At 35.8% G+C, this 15,563-nt stretch overlaps 1 protein-coding gene across 2 annotated transcripts in view; it reads left to right on the top strand.

Moving 5' to 3' along the window:
• LOC140756263 (TBC1 domain family member 12) overlaps positions 1–13,788 on the top strand; it is a 40,852-nt gene extending 27,064 nt beyond the window's left edge. For both annotated transcript variants that reach the window (XM_073091740.1, XM_073091741.1), the window contains exons 2-7: positions 323–592; positions 7,946–8,152; positions 9,985–10,600; positions 10,898–11,026; positions 11,783–11,975; positions 12,507–13,788. In XM_073091740.1, the coding sequence (XP_072947841.1) occupies positions 323–592; positions 7,946–8,152; positions 9,985–10,600; positions 10,898–11,026; positions 11,783–11,975; positions 12,507–12,718 (1,627 nt within the window). In that variant the 3' untranslated portion in view covers positions 12,719–13,788. The remainder of the gene's footprint in view (positions 1–322; positions 593–7,945; positions 8,153–9,984; positions 10,601–10,897; positions 11,027–11,782; positions 11,976–12,506) is intronic.
• Positions 13,789–15,563: the final 1,775 nt, after the last annotated feature.

Here is a 15,563-nt window from a genome sequence, read left to right as displayed (position 1 = left end):
TTAGCACATCTTATCGGGGTTTTTTTTTGGTAGAAACACTTGTGAGGTGAAACGTATAATTTCATTTTTAGTATGTTTTATATGTCTAATTCCTTTTGCGTGAACATTTTGAAAAATATTTTCTATTATATCGCTCTTAATATAGTTTTAATTTTATCTAAAATAGGTAATTGTTATGTTAAGAATATTTTTTCCACCCTTGTCCAGAAAATTTCCTTGTATTTTTTTTACCGGACAGTATTTAGAGAATATTTTATGACAATTTCACCAAATATCGTTATGTATGTTATAAGTATTAACCTTTTAATTTCAATTGTTACAGAGGTGTATTCCCGTGGAAGAGCAGTTCATCCTCGAAAAGCCATGAATCAACACCCAGCACCACGCCGAGCGTGACGTGGAAGATCTTCGGCAGCAAGTCCAGTGGCAACCTTGCCGCTAAGGCGCTGACATCCGAAGCCCAGAAGACGTTGACTCCGACCTCGTCAGTCACGAACACACCGCACCACCACAAGAGGCAGGGGAGCTCCGCCAGCGAGAAACAGTTCGAAGACCTTGTCGCCAGCTCGATAGCTCTCATACAGCATGACCGGTGAGTAGAATTAAGGAAAATTCAATTTTTCAAAGTGTATTGTACTGATTAATTTTGGATTATACACTCACCTTTACCCAGTTACAAGACACGAGAAAAGTTATTGCCTCGTACAAGTGTTAATTAGGAATCTAATTTATATGCTCGTACATAATATTTACAACCAACCATCACTTTAATTTCCAAGAAAATTCACAAACAAGTTACACTTAATTAATGCGAATTACAACTTTTTCGTATAGATCAAAAATACTTGGAATTAATAAATATAAATAAACAGAAACTGTTTTGATTATACTATTGCTACTTCGGCGAACAGTTTGGGTTCGGTTTTGAAATTCGGTATGATAATGTAGGCAAAAAATGTGAGACATAATTTGTACTTAAATATTATTTTACAGTTAGCTCGAATAATGGTTCATTATCGCAAGTTTGTGAGTAAAACCAGGATACGAATAGATATGATTTTATCAACGTTATTTTTAATTTTAGACACATTGAGCACTAACAGTAAATTATAACTGGTTGTATTTGGAGGTAGGTACTACAGGAGGTCTTACAATCCACTCGAATCTGTACACTTGCCTAAGAACTTCCCATCAAGTTGTCGAATAATTTGCAGTTATTAATCCGCATTTAGCTAGCGGGCTTTCCTAATCTTAATTTAATCGAGTTCGCTTAAGTCGAAAGGTTATCGATTCGTGTGTATTTGTGACTGCGCTGCTATAAAGATTGGACACAGTTTACCTCGTTCATACTCCTGTGGAGTCCTTCGAGTCTGTTACGAGAAGTCTTTCAGCGCCAATATCAAACATTAACCAAACAATAAATGTTTATTTAATTTTTTACTTTGCAGTAATCTTGTTTTAATGTTTTTGTTGAAAAGATTTCATTTTTGATTGTTTTATAAAAAAATGTGATAAAAAACCAATTTGAATAATTCCATCCACTTTAATTTCATTTAAAATTATACAAAATAAAATTATGCAATTGTTTTTTTTAACTCTTACGAAATAACTTTCACTTGTAAGTACGCCAACTTTAGCCGCCTGCAGGTATTAGATATTTAAACATATTACGACATGAATACCGAACGTCGCTGCACGTGAAATTATGTATGTTACCTAAGTTTCCTAATGCCGCCATACTAACCGAAGAGCGTATTCAATCTTTATTAGATATATTGATATATATAAATATGATGGTGTCGTAATTTTCAAAGTTACTGACGCGCGCCTTTATACAGTACGTACCAAAATATGAAAGCACTTAAAAAGTTTGATTTGTTCGTGCTTTTTATAGATATTGCTAAACCTATTTAGTCAGGATTTATTCAAATACGTAAAAGCAGAGAAATGTACATAAATTTTAATTCCAAATTGCCTCAAGGGACTTGTATAATTATGATACAATCATAAGTCAAAATGGTCCCCAAAGCAGTCATGGGAGGATTTACACATATTAATTTAATATTAGAGCGTTCACTTCTTAATCACCAGTTCAATAGCCCCTACCCGATGTAATCTCCGTGCAACGCCCCATGGACCAGAGGTCACCGATTTATGGACCCATGGACGTGCTCATGAATTCTTATGTCCCATTAAAATGTTACGATGTAGATAATGTAATGCCATCTTTTATCTATGCCAATGCAGCTGCTGTTATTAATATTTATGTTTATGGAAATCTGTGGATCTGTGTAGCAACGAGTTCAACTTGCATTTAGTTTGTGAGTCTAATGGTAATTTATGTAGTAGTGACAGTCTAGTGAGATGGAGTATCTCACTGGTGGTCTAAGTTAGCAAATTTAGTATCTTTGGTAAACCTACGCGGTTAAGTGTTCTCTATAATGATTTCAAAAGAGTTTCAAGTCAACGAAACGATATTTGGCTAGCGATGTCCTAATCAATCATTCTTAGAGAAAAGCGGCACCCAGGAATAGGAAGTTTTTTCATGTCTTTTTTACTAGTTAATTTAACAGTCTTTACTCTATTACGTCATAGCGAGTTTACAAGCATATAATAAAAAAATAATACTGATTAGGAGTCTAAAATGTTTCTTCGTCACCTCCAACTGAATCACTGAAGTTAGCCTAAAGTTCTAAGAAGTTAATCTTTCTTATGGCATCAGTACAATTAATATGCTAATAAATTAGGTTACATATGTGAAGGTGGACTATGTTACTAATTAATTACTTCGATATCGCTTAAGGAAAAGCACACAGTTCTAATGAGTAGAACTATTTCAAGGTGACACGGGGACAGCACGCTAAGGCAACAAGGTGACAAGGGGTCGGCCATAATGTGAATTGGATTAGTTTATAGATGTAGTTACCTCAGAGCAAAAAAAAAAGACTGCCTCGGGAACCATAACTTGGCCATTGAAGCAAAATTTGCACTTTAACGAGTCTGTTTGAACGTCATAGTGGATATTGTGAATTTTGCGGATGTGAACTTTTTACGTGATGGCGAATGACATTAAGTCATTTAACTGCACACGAACTTTTTCTATTCATTCAACATCGTAGAATAACAAATCCGGAATGTATGTTATGTACTAATAAATTGGTGATATTTACATTATTAAATGAGTGAGTAATTCGCATCTATTACGCAAATCAATATATTACGCAATTTGATACATGTATTTCAATACTTGTTCGAAAAGTTAAGGTTCTTATTTTTTTGGCTGAGTTATGCATATAACTGCCTTGTTTTTGTTTGCCAGGAAGTTTGATAGACTACTGAGTTCCGAGTTTATACCATTTAATGTACCACAATTACAAAAGTAGATAATGAAAGCTCAGATTTGAGCTCAGATATACCTATATGTAAAATACGTAACACAAATTTAAGTAAACCTCTATTAAACCATTAATACCATTACCTCTCTGTGAACTTCAAACTGTATCAACTATTAATGACTTAAACTTTCCAATGTACCAACCATCGTCATAGTTAAAATGTCATCAACGTCGATCATCATTCGAATGACGACCCTTTAACCAAACATTTACGACATGTGATGTGTTAAAATAGGGCCATCCAAAACTCATAAGCTGTGGGTCAATGTACACGCAAATGACCTTTAATACGTCCCCAGCTAGTAGGAGTGGTTTGACCGACATAAACAGGCCGAGATTCTCCACAAAATTAATTCAACGTCAGTAAATTCAAATTGGGCGTTACAACCTCTAATCTACGGGTCGACGTGAACAAGTCCTTCGTCCGTCGTAAGGTCACTGGTCTTGGGGTGAAGCTGCTGACCCGTAATAGAAAATAACATTTAATTTTAAACGTATATTTTACCCGACTACAGCGAAGCAAAAACGAGGGCATTTTGATTCCGAGATATAAAGTGCTTTGAACTGGGGGAAAAATCTTAATTTTAATTTTGTGGGAATGATGCTACTTAGTTAGGTACTTGTTCATCATTAATTTGTTTTATTACCTTATCTTTTGAATAAGTGACATAATTATTATTAAAATTTAAATAAAGTAATATACAGAGAAGCGAGTGTTTCTAAAAATTATTACAGTTCGTTTGAAAATTATGCCCTTGAAAAAGATTGCCCTCAGTCGTATGACTTTTTGTGTTAAAGTCTATTTGTAGTTTTTTTGTAATGATGAGTATGACATAAGACGCCTCTATCTAGCATGATTTCCACATAGCAGTATAAAACGTACTATCTGAAACCCGACTAAGTCACGAGTTTTGTGGGTGAGGAGTCTGACCGACATGTAGTGCCCCAATAAACGTGTGGTTTTCACCATACGCCCGAGTCACGCTCCGTCTGACGTTTATGTAATTACTATTAAGTTACAATAGTGAAATTGTAGTTTAGACATTATGGTTAGAGCTTCCCGGTAATAGTACCTACATGCGGTTATCTTTGTATTAGAAATATCAAAGACAAAATATCTTAATAAATAATTCTCAGTACAACATTTTGTCATTTTAGTTCTTCGAGCCAGGCGTGATTTTATGTTAGTAGGTTGATTATGCTCACGCATTTTGTCACGGATTCAGTTAATTATACAATTTCATCTTAATTTGTAGGAATTTGTAAATAAGATAATTTCATATTATGAAATAAAACCAAATTATTAATGTGTTGAAAATTGAAAAAAAATAGATACTATCTCACTTAAAAAAAAGTACTTAAATAACACATGTTTTATGAAACGTGTTTAAGGCAGGTGTAGCAATAATCACCAAAGTAGAAATAAGCCTCTACAACAAAGAGACTGATGAACATTTTAAAGGCTTCCCTACTTAAACGAGAATCCTAAAATCTGCGTTACCGTAGCCCGCTGGAATTCAATATCGTGCTTCGTGAATAACTTAATTTTAATATTGCTCATCCAATCGTTCAGAAATTGCGTGATCGCATTTTCCAATTTGTCGTACGTACGGTTATAACGGTTCACATCTTATACTTTAGTAATATTTACATTGAGGTTCTAATTTTATTAGAGTTGTTAATATTTTTGAAATAATGATTTAAGGCATCTAAATGGGATACTTTCAATCTCATAAAAACGAACTCGCACTAGGACTGAGTATATATTAGACCGTGTTTTATTTTAGGATGTTAAGGATATGAAATTTCGGATCTGGATATAGAATAATTTTACACTATTTAATAGTTTTGGAAAGTTTCAGTTCAGATATTTGATTTGTAAAAAAAAATTAGGAATTGTAAAATAAATCCAAATAGGTAATGATTTGATTAAATTTGCAAGGAAACGATTTTGATTACTCTCTGTCTTATTTAGACTCTGCCACCTGAAATTATTTAAAACTTTTATATCGGAATTCGGTTCCGGATATTTTTTTATTTCGGATATCCGGTAGTTTCGGTTACGGTTACGGACCTCCATAAAGTCCAAAACAACCCTATTTTATTTGCGTGAAGACGCCAAATATGAATAAATGTTTATTCATTGTATTGATAGCTTTTTAGCTCCTTCATGTTGAATAACTGTGTCTTGTAATTCTTTTGCATAATTAACTCTATAAGCGATTTCTTCATTACGCGAATCCCATTTAGCTCAGAATATTTTAAGTTTTCTTCACCAATTAATTTACTTTGACTGCGATTTCTCTTTGCAATGAATTTGACGAATTTTATAATGATGCTAATATTTATGACTTACTACTAAAATACTTTGCTATTAAATACTACCATTGCTGTTATTTTAAATAAAATTTATGCGAATATAATTTGTGTACAATAGAGGCACTTATAAGTAATTTGGTATTTATTGTTGGGCTAAAGCTGAAGTTACAGCATGGCAATGGCGTACTTATTTATGTTTTTCTACGTTTCGTACTATAATTTAGCATAAATTATATCACAAATGTATAAGTAAGGTAGATCCAACGGCGTCCTCGTTGCGATCTGTCCGTGACCGCCGGGAGCGAGCGGGGTAACTCAATAACGCCTCTCCACTTTCAAGTGCCCACTTTCATCGAAGGGAATTTGCCAGGGATAGGAATTGAGTGCTTTTGATGCTTTTGTACACAAGCCAGAACTATAAAGCAGTATACACAACGATTATAATAAACCGAGAGTGAAAGAAGCGACGAAAAGGATTTGATTCGATTCGATATTTTTACGTTGTGTCAGTTTTTAAAGTATTTTAAAGCTTAAAATTTGAAACTAAGTCATTTAGTAACGTAATGACAAGAATGATAACCACGGAATCTTGACAAAACCCTTGATTATATTTGTCCTACAATTGTCAATAGTTTTTTAAGCGATTTATTAGATACATAATTTATATTTTGTGGTAATCCGTAATAAAAAAATCCGCCGAATTGAGAACCGCCTTCTTTTTTGAAATCGGTTAAAAAAAATCAAAGAAAGATGCATTTTTACACCCTTTACGTAGAAATGCGCCTACTATTTATACTACAGACTTAAAACACCTCTAATGAAAATTCCATCGTCCCTAACGATTGGTAGCGTGGCCGACGTCGTGCAATCGGCAGCAGTGACGAGTCACGAGCACCGGCGAACAAGTTGCATAGTGGATAGCCCATTACCAGGGAATTTCCTGCCACAATTACCGCCCGCGATATACCCACTCGTACTTACAAATTGATTCCTGCCGCTGTTAGGTACAGTTAGCTATGTTGATGATAGCTTTGTATCTAGATCTCTGTTTACTGTCTGACTGGCCCTTAAATATTATCTTGGAAACGTTTTGAAATTGTCTGTAAGTAGTTTTATCTCACTGCTGAGAATCAGTCTTCCTGCAACTGGGAAGAGGACCATACCATGTTACTTCAATGGTTTTTTGATGTTGCATTATTGAAATTATTCCACAAGGGTTTCAATATTAACTAGATTCACTTGTTACTCAAATTTGTTAAACTGCTACTTTATATAACTTTCATTTATTTTTATTTTTAAATATCTCAAACAAATTATGATTATGAATTCCTAAAATGTTAGTTAATGTTGCTTGATATGTTTAGTATTTTAAAACAATTCGATTTTTATGAACTCAAATGTAATGTTTTTTTTTTTATTAAGGAGAGAATCGATAGTTGCAACAATTACTATGCACCGTTTCAACACGGTCTTCTGTTTTGCTGTTACTGTTAGGAACAGTTACGTTTCTTGCCCTTAGCAACGATCTTGATGGATAGTCCGTAGATAAGATATAATGCGTAGTAAACTATGTGATAATTTGTTTGTTATCGATTGACGTACAAACATCCGTTTTCCGTCGTTATCAGTTATGATAATTATTACCAGTCGGGCTTTTACGATAAGTGAATAATAAAGTAGACTTATTTTGGTAATATCCGTAAGTAAAACTATATTTGTCCCTCATCAAAGATGTGTCATTTTCATCCTTCGACAAGTTATTCATGATTTTCTTTGTATCAATTTTTACCAGCGCAGCCGAGCTGTAACTAAACTTTTACATACCTACAGTTAAAGGTCTTATCTATACTTTGACTTGGAACATAACTATCTATCATGTCTAGGTGTTTAGTCGTCAGGAGTTACAACGCAAATGTTATCGATTTAGGATTTAATTTAGGACATTATAATATAAAAGTAGCAGAAGAGCACGCACCTGATGGCAAAAGGCTTCTGCTACCCGTGGACATCTGTAATCAACCCCAAATAAGATTTAGATTCCTACCTCAGTTCGCCCACAAACGCGACGCTACGCCTGAGGACTAGGCTGGAATGCCTTCGATATTGTATGGATATTGGTAGTCGGTAAGATGCATGCACTGCGTGATTTGTATATATCAATATAAAGGATATCTAAAGAAAAGTATTTTCCTCCAAATAACTTTATTTCTTTAATATTTTCTCGTCCACAGGCCGTCGAATCTCCCAGCGAAGTGCACAGAGGAGGCGCTCCGTCACAAGGCGGAGCACGCGCGCATGGTGGAGGCGGCGCGGCGGCGTGTGGAGCGCGAGGCGGCGGCGCGGCACGCCCGCCTGCAGGAGTCCCTGCGCGCGGAGGAGCGCCTCGCGAGGCACGCGCGCGAGTGGACTCAGACTATACTGCCCGATTGGGATAACATGTATGTAAATACTGTGTTTTTAACAGACTTCAAAAATGGAGGAGGTTTCTCAATTCGACCGTATATTATGGTTTTTTTATGTTTGTTTGGCGATTACTTCGTCGTTTATGAACCGATTTTGATGTTTTTTTTTGTTGAAAAGAAGACATTTCCAAGGTGGTCCCATTAAAAGGAAATCAGGGTCTGATGATGGCAGACCAGAGAATCGAATCGAGGGGAATTTTCAAAAATAGTAGGGGCCACTAGAAGTTTTTTCATTAAGTATTTTTAATTATTATACGATTAATTCAATTAAACATTCGATTGGTTAACGCATCGTAGTAGCGGGAATAAATACGGTCACTGGGACTATAATCTTCACGATGGGACTATGTTATTTCACTTATAATCCTGCATGCACACATACATGAGTAAAATGATAATTTAATATTCCTGCTCGGTCTATTTGTGAATGTGAACAATGAAGAACACAAGTGTGTGTAACATCTTACAGGGGGCGATTGCCTCTGTTGGCGGGTACTTAGAGTGAAGGAAGTGGACTTTTTACCCTCCTAGCGTTACATTGTCGACTTTAGGATTTTACTTTTTTTCGTAACAATACTCCCACACAGTTTCATCCCCCATAATCCTTTGTTCATATTTCCTGCCAATCCTTACAATTCTGAATTATCTGAAGGTGAGCTGATCTGAACCGTATTAGAGTAATGTTAAAATTCGTCGTATTTCTCTCCAAAGATACTCCGTACTCTTGTTTAAAACAAAAGCTCCTTTAGCAACAATTTTCCGAACGCTCTTCATAAATAACAGCCGATAGCATCCAGATGGTCCGCGCGCTGGCCGTTAATGGCCGCTAACGAATCCGATCACGACTCGCAACTCGTGGCCATTGCCACGGCTACTAGAATCATTTATACATACAGTGTGTTTCATCGACATTGGTTAGTGGGGGAGGTCGAAAACTATAAGTAGAGAAGGGTCTTGGGAACTATAGCGGCTACTATGAAATTAAGAGTAAATGTATTCAAACTTTTAAAAAATATATATCAGTGAAATTCTTATGGGCAGTTAGAAAATGTTACGAGTCGACCACTAATTATTACCTTTCTCCAACAACCTGTATTAGCACAGCTACAAACCTACGTAGTTGATACTATAGTGTTTAGACAAACACTGCAGCTATAATGAGTGTGGAGACACTACAGATAATTGAAAAACATGAATCTTACGTTATCCAGACAACAGTCATCCATAGTTTTTACACCGTGTCATAGGAAGGGGGTCTGCATTGTGGCTCGAACAAAGCGGATCCGAACCTAATACACTTGCCTCCTTTGTATTAGTTGTATGTCAGGTCAACAACGTTTATCTTTTGAATCCTAAATAGCGCGATTCTTTTGAATAGAACACATGCAGACTACGCATACATCTTTATTGCGATTGTTCAGTTCTGGAAAATGTTTGCTTTAGCGTTCGATGACGTAAATCAAAAATAATAGTTTATTTATTTAGTATTATTGAAGTAATAAAGTGGATCATTCGTGTATGAATAATATGAACACCTGTTTCCATAAATGTATCATCAATGAAAGAAACATTACATTGTTTCTTTAAACCTTTAGGTAACCTATGAATTTTTAAATACATGTTGCATTGTATTTAGCATGAATATTGTAAAGTTGATAAGGTCGATTGGTATTGCAATACCTGCATTCTATTTTCAACGTGGAAGTTGAAAAAAAAAAATACAAAATGTGTCAAAGTATATGGATGACTTGATCACCAATGTGTTCTTACTTATCTGTTTATCTTAATCAGTTATAAATTGGTTGCAGGAAAAACGCGAAACGTACTTTGGAATTGTGGTGGAGTGGTCTGCCGCCGTCAATACGTGGGAAAGTGTGGCAGCTGGCCATCGAGAACAAGCTGAATATCACTCACGAAATGTATCAGGATTATGTGGCGAAAGCAAAGCAGAAGCTTCATGAAGCACAGCTCAGGAGGAAAAGGTTAAAAGTCAACAACAGTTCCTCGTGCAGTTGTCAAAAAGAGGAGAAAGATGTCAAAATGAAGTCTAACGAGAAACTGTCCATAGAAGAACGGCTATCTATCACCGACAAACTCTCGAAGCCCGATGATAGGCAGAAAAGATTAGATTCGAAAACGGACGAGAGAACCGACGAAAAGCCGAGATTGGGCATGCCGAGGAACTTCAGCGAGCAAAACCTGAAATCGATGTCTAACGACTCGGGGCCAAAGAAGTGCTGTTCGAAGTCGAACCCGAACCTGTTGGACTACAGCGACGAGTGTTCGATGGAGCTTATCCAGCTGGACATAGCGCGGACGTTCCCGCACCTCTGTATATTCCAGCCCGGCGGGCCTTACTTCGATGTTTTACACGAACTGCTGGCGGCGTACGTGTGTTACAGGCCGGATATTGGTTATATACAGGTGATTGAGCGATTATTTTGAAACATTTCTTAAGTCTTAAAAACGATTTGAATGTAGCAAATGTTATAGTAAATAATGAACTATCACTCTCTCTCTCTAAATCTGGTAACACTACAGAGAGTTACTGTAGTGTTGTGTGTATCCGACTGCTGAGGCTAATGTTTTTTGCGCGTATATTCGTATAACTTCATAGGTTTTATCATATGAGGTGTCTTGGGATTATGGGAGTTTACATTTAGGCAGTTGTTTTTTTGGGTATAAAAAATAGTATTTACAAAAAAATATTTATCTTCGCAGGGCATGTCGTTCATAGCTGCGGTGCTGATCCTGAACATGGAGGCGCCGGCCGCGTTCGTGTGCTTCTCGAACCTGCTGGCCGGCCCCGTGCTGCGCGCCGCCTTCGCGCGCGACGGCGCCGCCATGCAGGTACACTCCGCGCCAAACTGCTACTCCGCTCTGAATATAGAAACGAGTCGCGTCGAATAGCAAATTGTAGATTTTAGCGGGATGAAGACGGCGCGGGACACCTGCAAGCTGCCCCGCTGCTCGCTGTCGCCCGCGGGTACATAGTCGCGTTAGTATTCCCTTACGTTGCTACGGATTATATGCTTGTAGTTGTGCGCAACAATTTCAGAGTGGACTAGCTTGTTCTTTTTGTATTTTTGACGATTGTCGTCATACATGTGACGTACTGTGATTTTATAGATGGCGGCATATCGCTCGCGCATACAAATATAGACAAATTACTTAAAAATTTACAGCCAATTATTGTATGTACTGCATAAGCATATTACCTGTTAGTAGGAAGTTTTTTAGAATAATTTCTTTCGTCAACCTATTTTTAGGTGGCGGATGGTAATTTTGTACCTAGATCAATTTTATATTTCTTTTTGCCATTACCTATTCCCAGACAGCTCCAATACAATTTTCGGCACCTTGAACCCACACTAATATCAGTGTTTTAAAGACGCTTTCTAAACTTACAATCTTCCACTAGGATTCCGTGTCGTGGATCAAATTATTTCATACAAAGATGAATACACAAACACCCAAACCCATAGCAGATATCCAAATGCACCATTTAGATATCTGTCTGGCCAGGGACCGAACCCAGAACCCCTGCCACGCCGGTCGTGTTGTACTAGTGTATAGTGTGTTATATCGTATGTTATGTTGTCGCAGCGGCTGTGGACGGCGTACAGCCGGCTGCTGGCGCAGAGCGTGCCGGCGCTGGCGGGCGCGGTGGCGGAGGAGCTGTACCTGCTGGAGTGGCTGTACACGGCGTTCGCGAAGGCCATGCCGCTGGACGCCGCGTGCCGCGTGTGGGACGTGTTCCTGCGCGACGGCGACTGCTTCCTGTTCCGCACCGCGCTCGGTAACTAACACACTTTTGTATGATACATGGTTCTATAAGTTTGTGCTACAGAATAGCCAATTTTTTATGTTCAAAGATATTGACCGAAAAGATATTGACCCTGCCCTCGTATAAAACACAAAAAATGTTGGATTACATTTTTTTTACCACTACTTACACATTTATCTTTTTATCAAATATATATTATGTTTTAGACGCCTAAGACGAATATCTTAATCTAGTGACATTTTAATACGCATGCGAATACCGCCATATGAACCAAATAATAAATTAAAAGGCAGTTCCTAGACAAATATAGTAATTTTAGCGCTTTCTATGCTCATAAATCTCATAACCCAACAACTAAAAATTTTCATTGTGCATCAAATCCATAAATAGTTGGACAGCAATTTGAAACAGTGACAGTTGTGTAGCGTTAAACAGAATACCATAAAAAAATCGACAAAGCTTCTAAAACTTATATGAAACCTACAAAAAACTCTGCCTCTACAAATTTGCTTATATGCATTAATATTTCTTTTTATTTTGCAGGAATTCTCCACCTATACCAAGACGAGTTAAAGGATATGGACTTCATCTCGGCCGCGCAGTTTTTAACTAAACTGCCCGAAGATCTTGACACGGAAGCGCTGTTCCGAAGCATATCCTCGGTGTCCATGACCCTGGACGGCATGTCCTTCGAGGAGCTGGCTTCTTGCTGCGAGGTGGAGAGCCTAGACGATGACGTCACGGTTAGGTTATGATACAGGCGGTTCGATTTTAGCGTGTGGCTCGAGGCCCTGTCATTGAAGGTCGGGTTATAACGTTAAGGTAATGAATGGATCATGGGTCTCGTTTGTGGGAATGTCCGAAGAAAATATTACCAAAATATGGTCTCGTTAACGTGTGTGTTGTTAGGCAGTCTGTTGAAGCATTCTGTTGAAATATATTTCTTTAAATTTACTCACATAACTCAATTTGGAGGGTAAATTCGAAGTATGAATTTTATGGTTTTGCAGTAGATCTGTCCATAACTGTTTCTTACAAAACTGAATTATTAATATTCAATTAAATGACAATTAACAACGAATCTGCCATGACAACACTTATCCCGTTCTGTAATACTTTTTGTTCGGACATTTTTGAAAGCAGACCTAAAATCCATTAGTTGGTAGATCAATGGAATGTAACGTGATAAACACTTTCGACTATCGAATAGGAAGTGTTTATGGAAATAATTTACTCTATACATGTTTGAATTCTAAAGTATCATCCTAGACCTAGATGCGGCCGATGCTGTGTAATAGTGTATGGAATGATTTATAGATCCAGTACATAATTGTGACTGATCTGGTGACTAAAATCCTCACGAGTTGAGGTAGATGTGCAAAGGCCACTCTACGTTAATTGAGGTACTCGTTTATAATTCCCATTGAATATAAATTGTGAGTTAAAACATAGTAACCCTCGCCTCACTTTTTATTTTCATCATTGTGTGCATGAGAAAAGCGAATTCATCAATATTTCCTATGAGTTTTGTAAATGTTACTGAATGGATAGGAAATCGGGTGCTAAAAGTAAAAATGATAAATAGGAGACGCTATGTGCTGGACACAACATAAGTATATTCACTATATGATATACCGTGCTCCCGACGTAGTAATTGAATGATATAAGATCTCTAAATTTAAATGTATAATATATTAAAAAGCATTAATTCTGTATCGATTTTATAATAACTTGGGGAAAATATCATTAGAATGTGTATTTCTGATAATAAACGCGTAGTTTATTTTCGTCTCATCGTGAGCTGGCTCATCTAGATTTTTATATACAGGGTGAATTTTTAAAACGGGCCTTCAGGGCTAAATCCGAAACTATAAGGATTATCGAAAAATGCTCAAAGGAGTTACGAGGCCGATTTTGATAAAAACTAAAACTGCATCATTAGTTTTTTAAAATATCTTTTTCCCTAGCCGGGAATCGAACGAGTTCATTTTAAAAAAAATTACTCCCTCTATATTATTCCATCATCTGATAGTGTCGCTTATAAGGATAATTCTGGGAAGTAATGTTATGTGACAAATTACAGGAAAAGGAAAATTTTGAAGAAAATACATATTTTCCCATACATTGCCCATACTAATCCATAAGGATTATACATAACAAATTATTAATGTGTAATTCTTTAGAAACATACGTAAGTCATACCATTGAAGAATTTTTTGGTTAATCAACTAATTATTCGATGTTATAACCGTGACATACGGCTTAGTATGAGAAATTAATAGTTTGACAAGTAAATTACCGCCGTTTTTAGGTTTTTTTTTAATAAAAATAGATAAGTGATTAAATAGTAAATTGTTATTGTTTGTTGTTTATAACTACGTTTCAACAGTAAATATAATTTTCTATATCTATTTGTTTAGTTATCACTCGGATTTGACTCGAAAAAGACATTTTCGCAAATTGTCAATTTTACATCTGTATTAAACGAAACTCCGCCCATAGCAAGTTAAATCTATTATAATGGTCCTTAAAGTAACCTTAACTAAGTCGGACATAAAAATATAAATTCTTGAAGAACAAAACGTCCATTTCGAATGATTTGAAACATTGAGCCAAAAAAATGTTAATACGCGAAATGTTTAAATTTATGAATGGCGGGAACTTAACTGCCAAATTAATATAAAAAAAATATGTATTTTCTTAAAATTGAGGCTTTTCCTTTAGTTTGTCATTTATCATTACTTCCCAGATTTTGATCCTTATAAGCAACACTATCAGATGGTGGAATAATATAGAGGGTGTATTTTTTTTCAAAATGAACTCGTTCGATTCCGGGCTAGGGAAAAAGTTATTTTAAAAAAGTAATGATGCAGTTTTAGTTTTTATCAAAATTGGCCTCGTAACTGCTTTCAGTATTTTTCGCTTATCCTTATAGTTTCGGATTTGGCCCTGAAGGCCCGTTTTAAAAATTCACCCTGTATATTAAAAAATCCTTGAATCATTTAAATTTTAAATACTATATCGAATATTAAAATATTAAATACATGTTAATAGAATTACAGATTGTTATTTCAAAGCATACAACCATACATTTTCTCTCATTAAAATTAAATATACCATGCAATAATAAATCCTGTTAATTCTTAACCTTTTTATTCAATACAAAATGTTAACGAAACTCATTAGATTGGACGTTTCGAAACATATCAATGTACCTATTTCTATGTAATAATTATACATAAATATATAATATTATAATATTAATATACGTTTAGAATTACGCTGGGTACCTGTCGTTATATTAGAATAAATATATTTATCATAACTATAAATCTATGGTGTGATAAATTCAGTACGCCTAGTTCAGGCACGCATAAGATCTTGTCTACAAGTAAATTAATATAATATTATTAATATTGTACATATTTCGCTTGTATTTTTGTGTTACAAATAATATGAACATAGTGTGTAAAGTAGTTGGTATGTTCTGTCTTTGTTTAAGTTAAATCCTCATCATATATTTCTAATGATTTATTTTTCATATGTAGTCTTATCTCTTTTAATGTTTTTTTTATATTAACAAATACTAATCCTTCCACC

Source organism: Epargyreus clarus, unplaced genomic scaffold (genome assembly GCF_041222505.1).
Source record: "Epargyreus clarus isolate Ecla_fem2 unplaced genomic scaffold, WU_Ecla_fem_2.2 ptg000034l, whole genome shotgun sequence".
NCBI classification, from domain to species: domain Eukaryota; kingdom Metazoa; phylum Arthropoda; class Insecta; order Lepidoptera; family Hesperiidae; genus Epargyreus; species Epargyreus clarus.
This window is presented reverse-complemented; position numbering and strand designations above follow the sequence as displayed.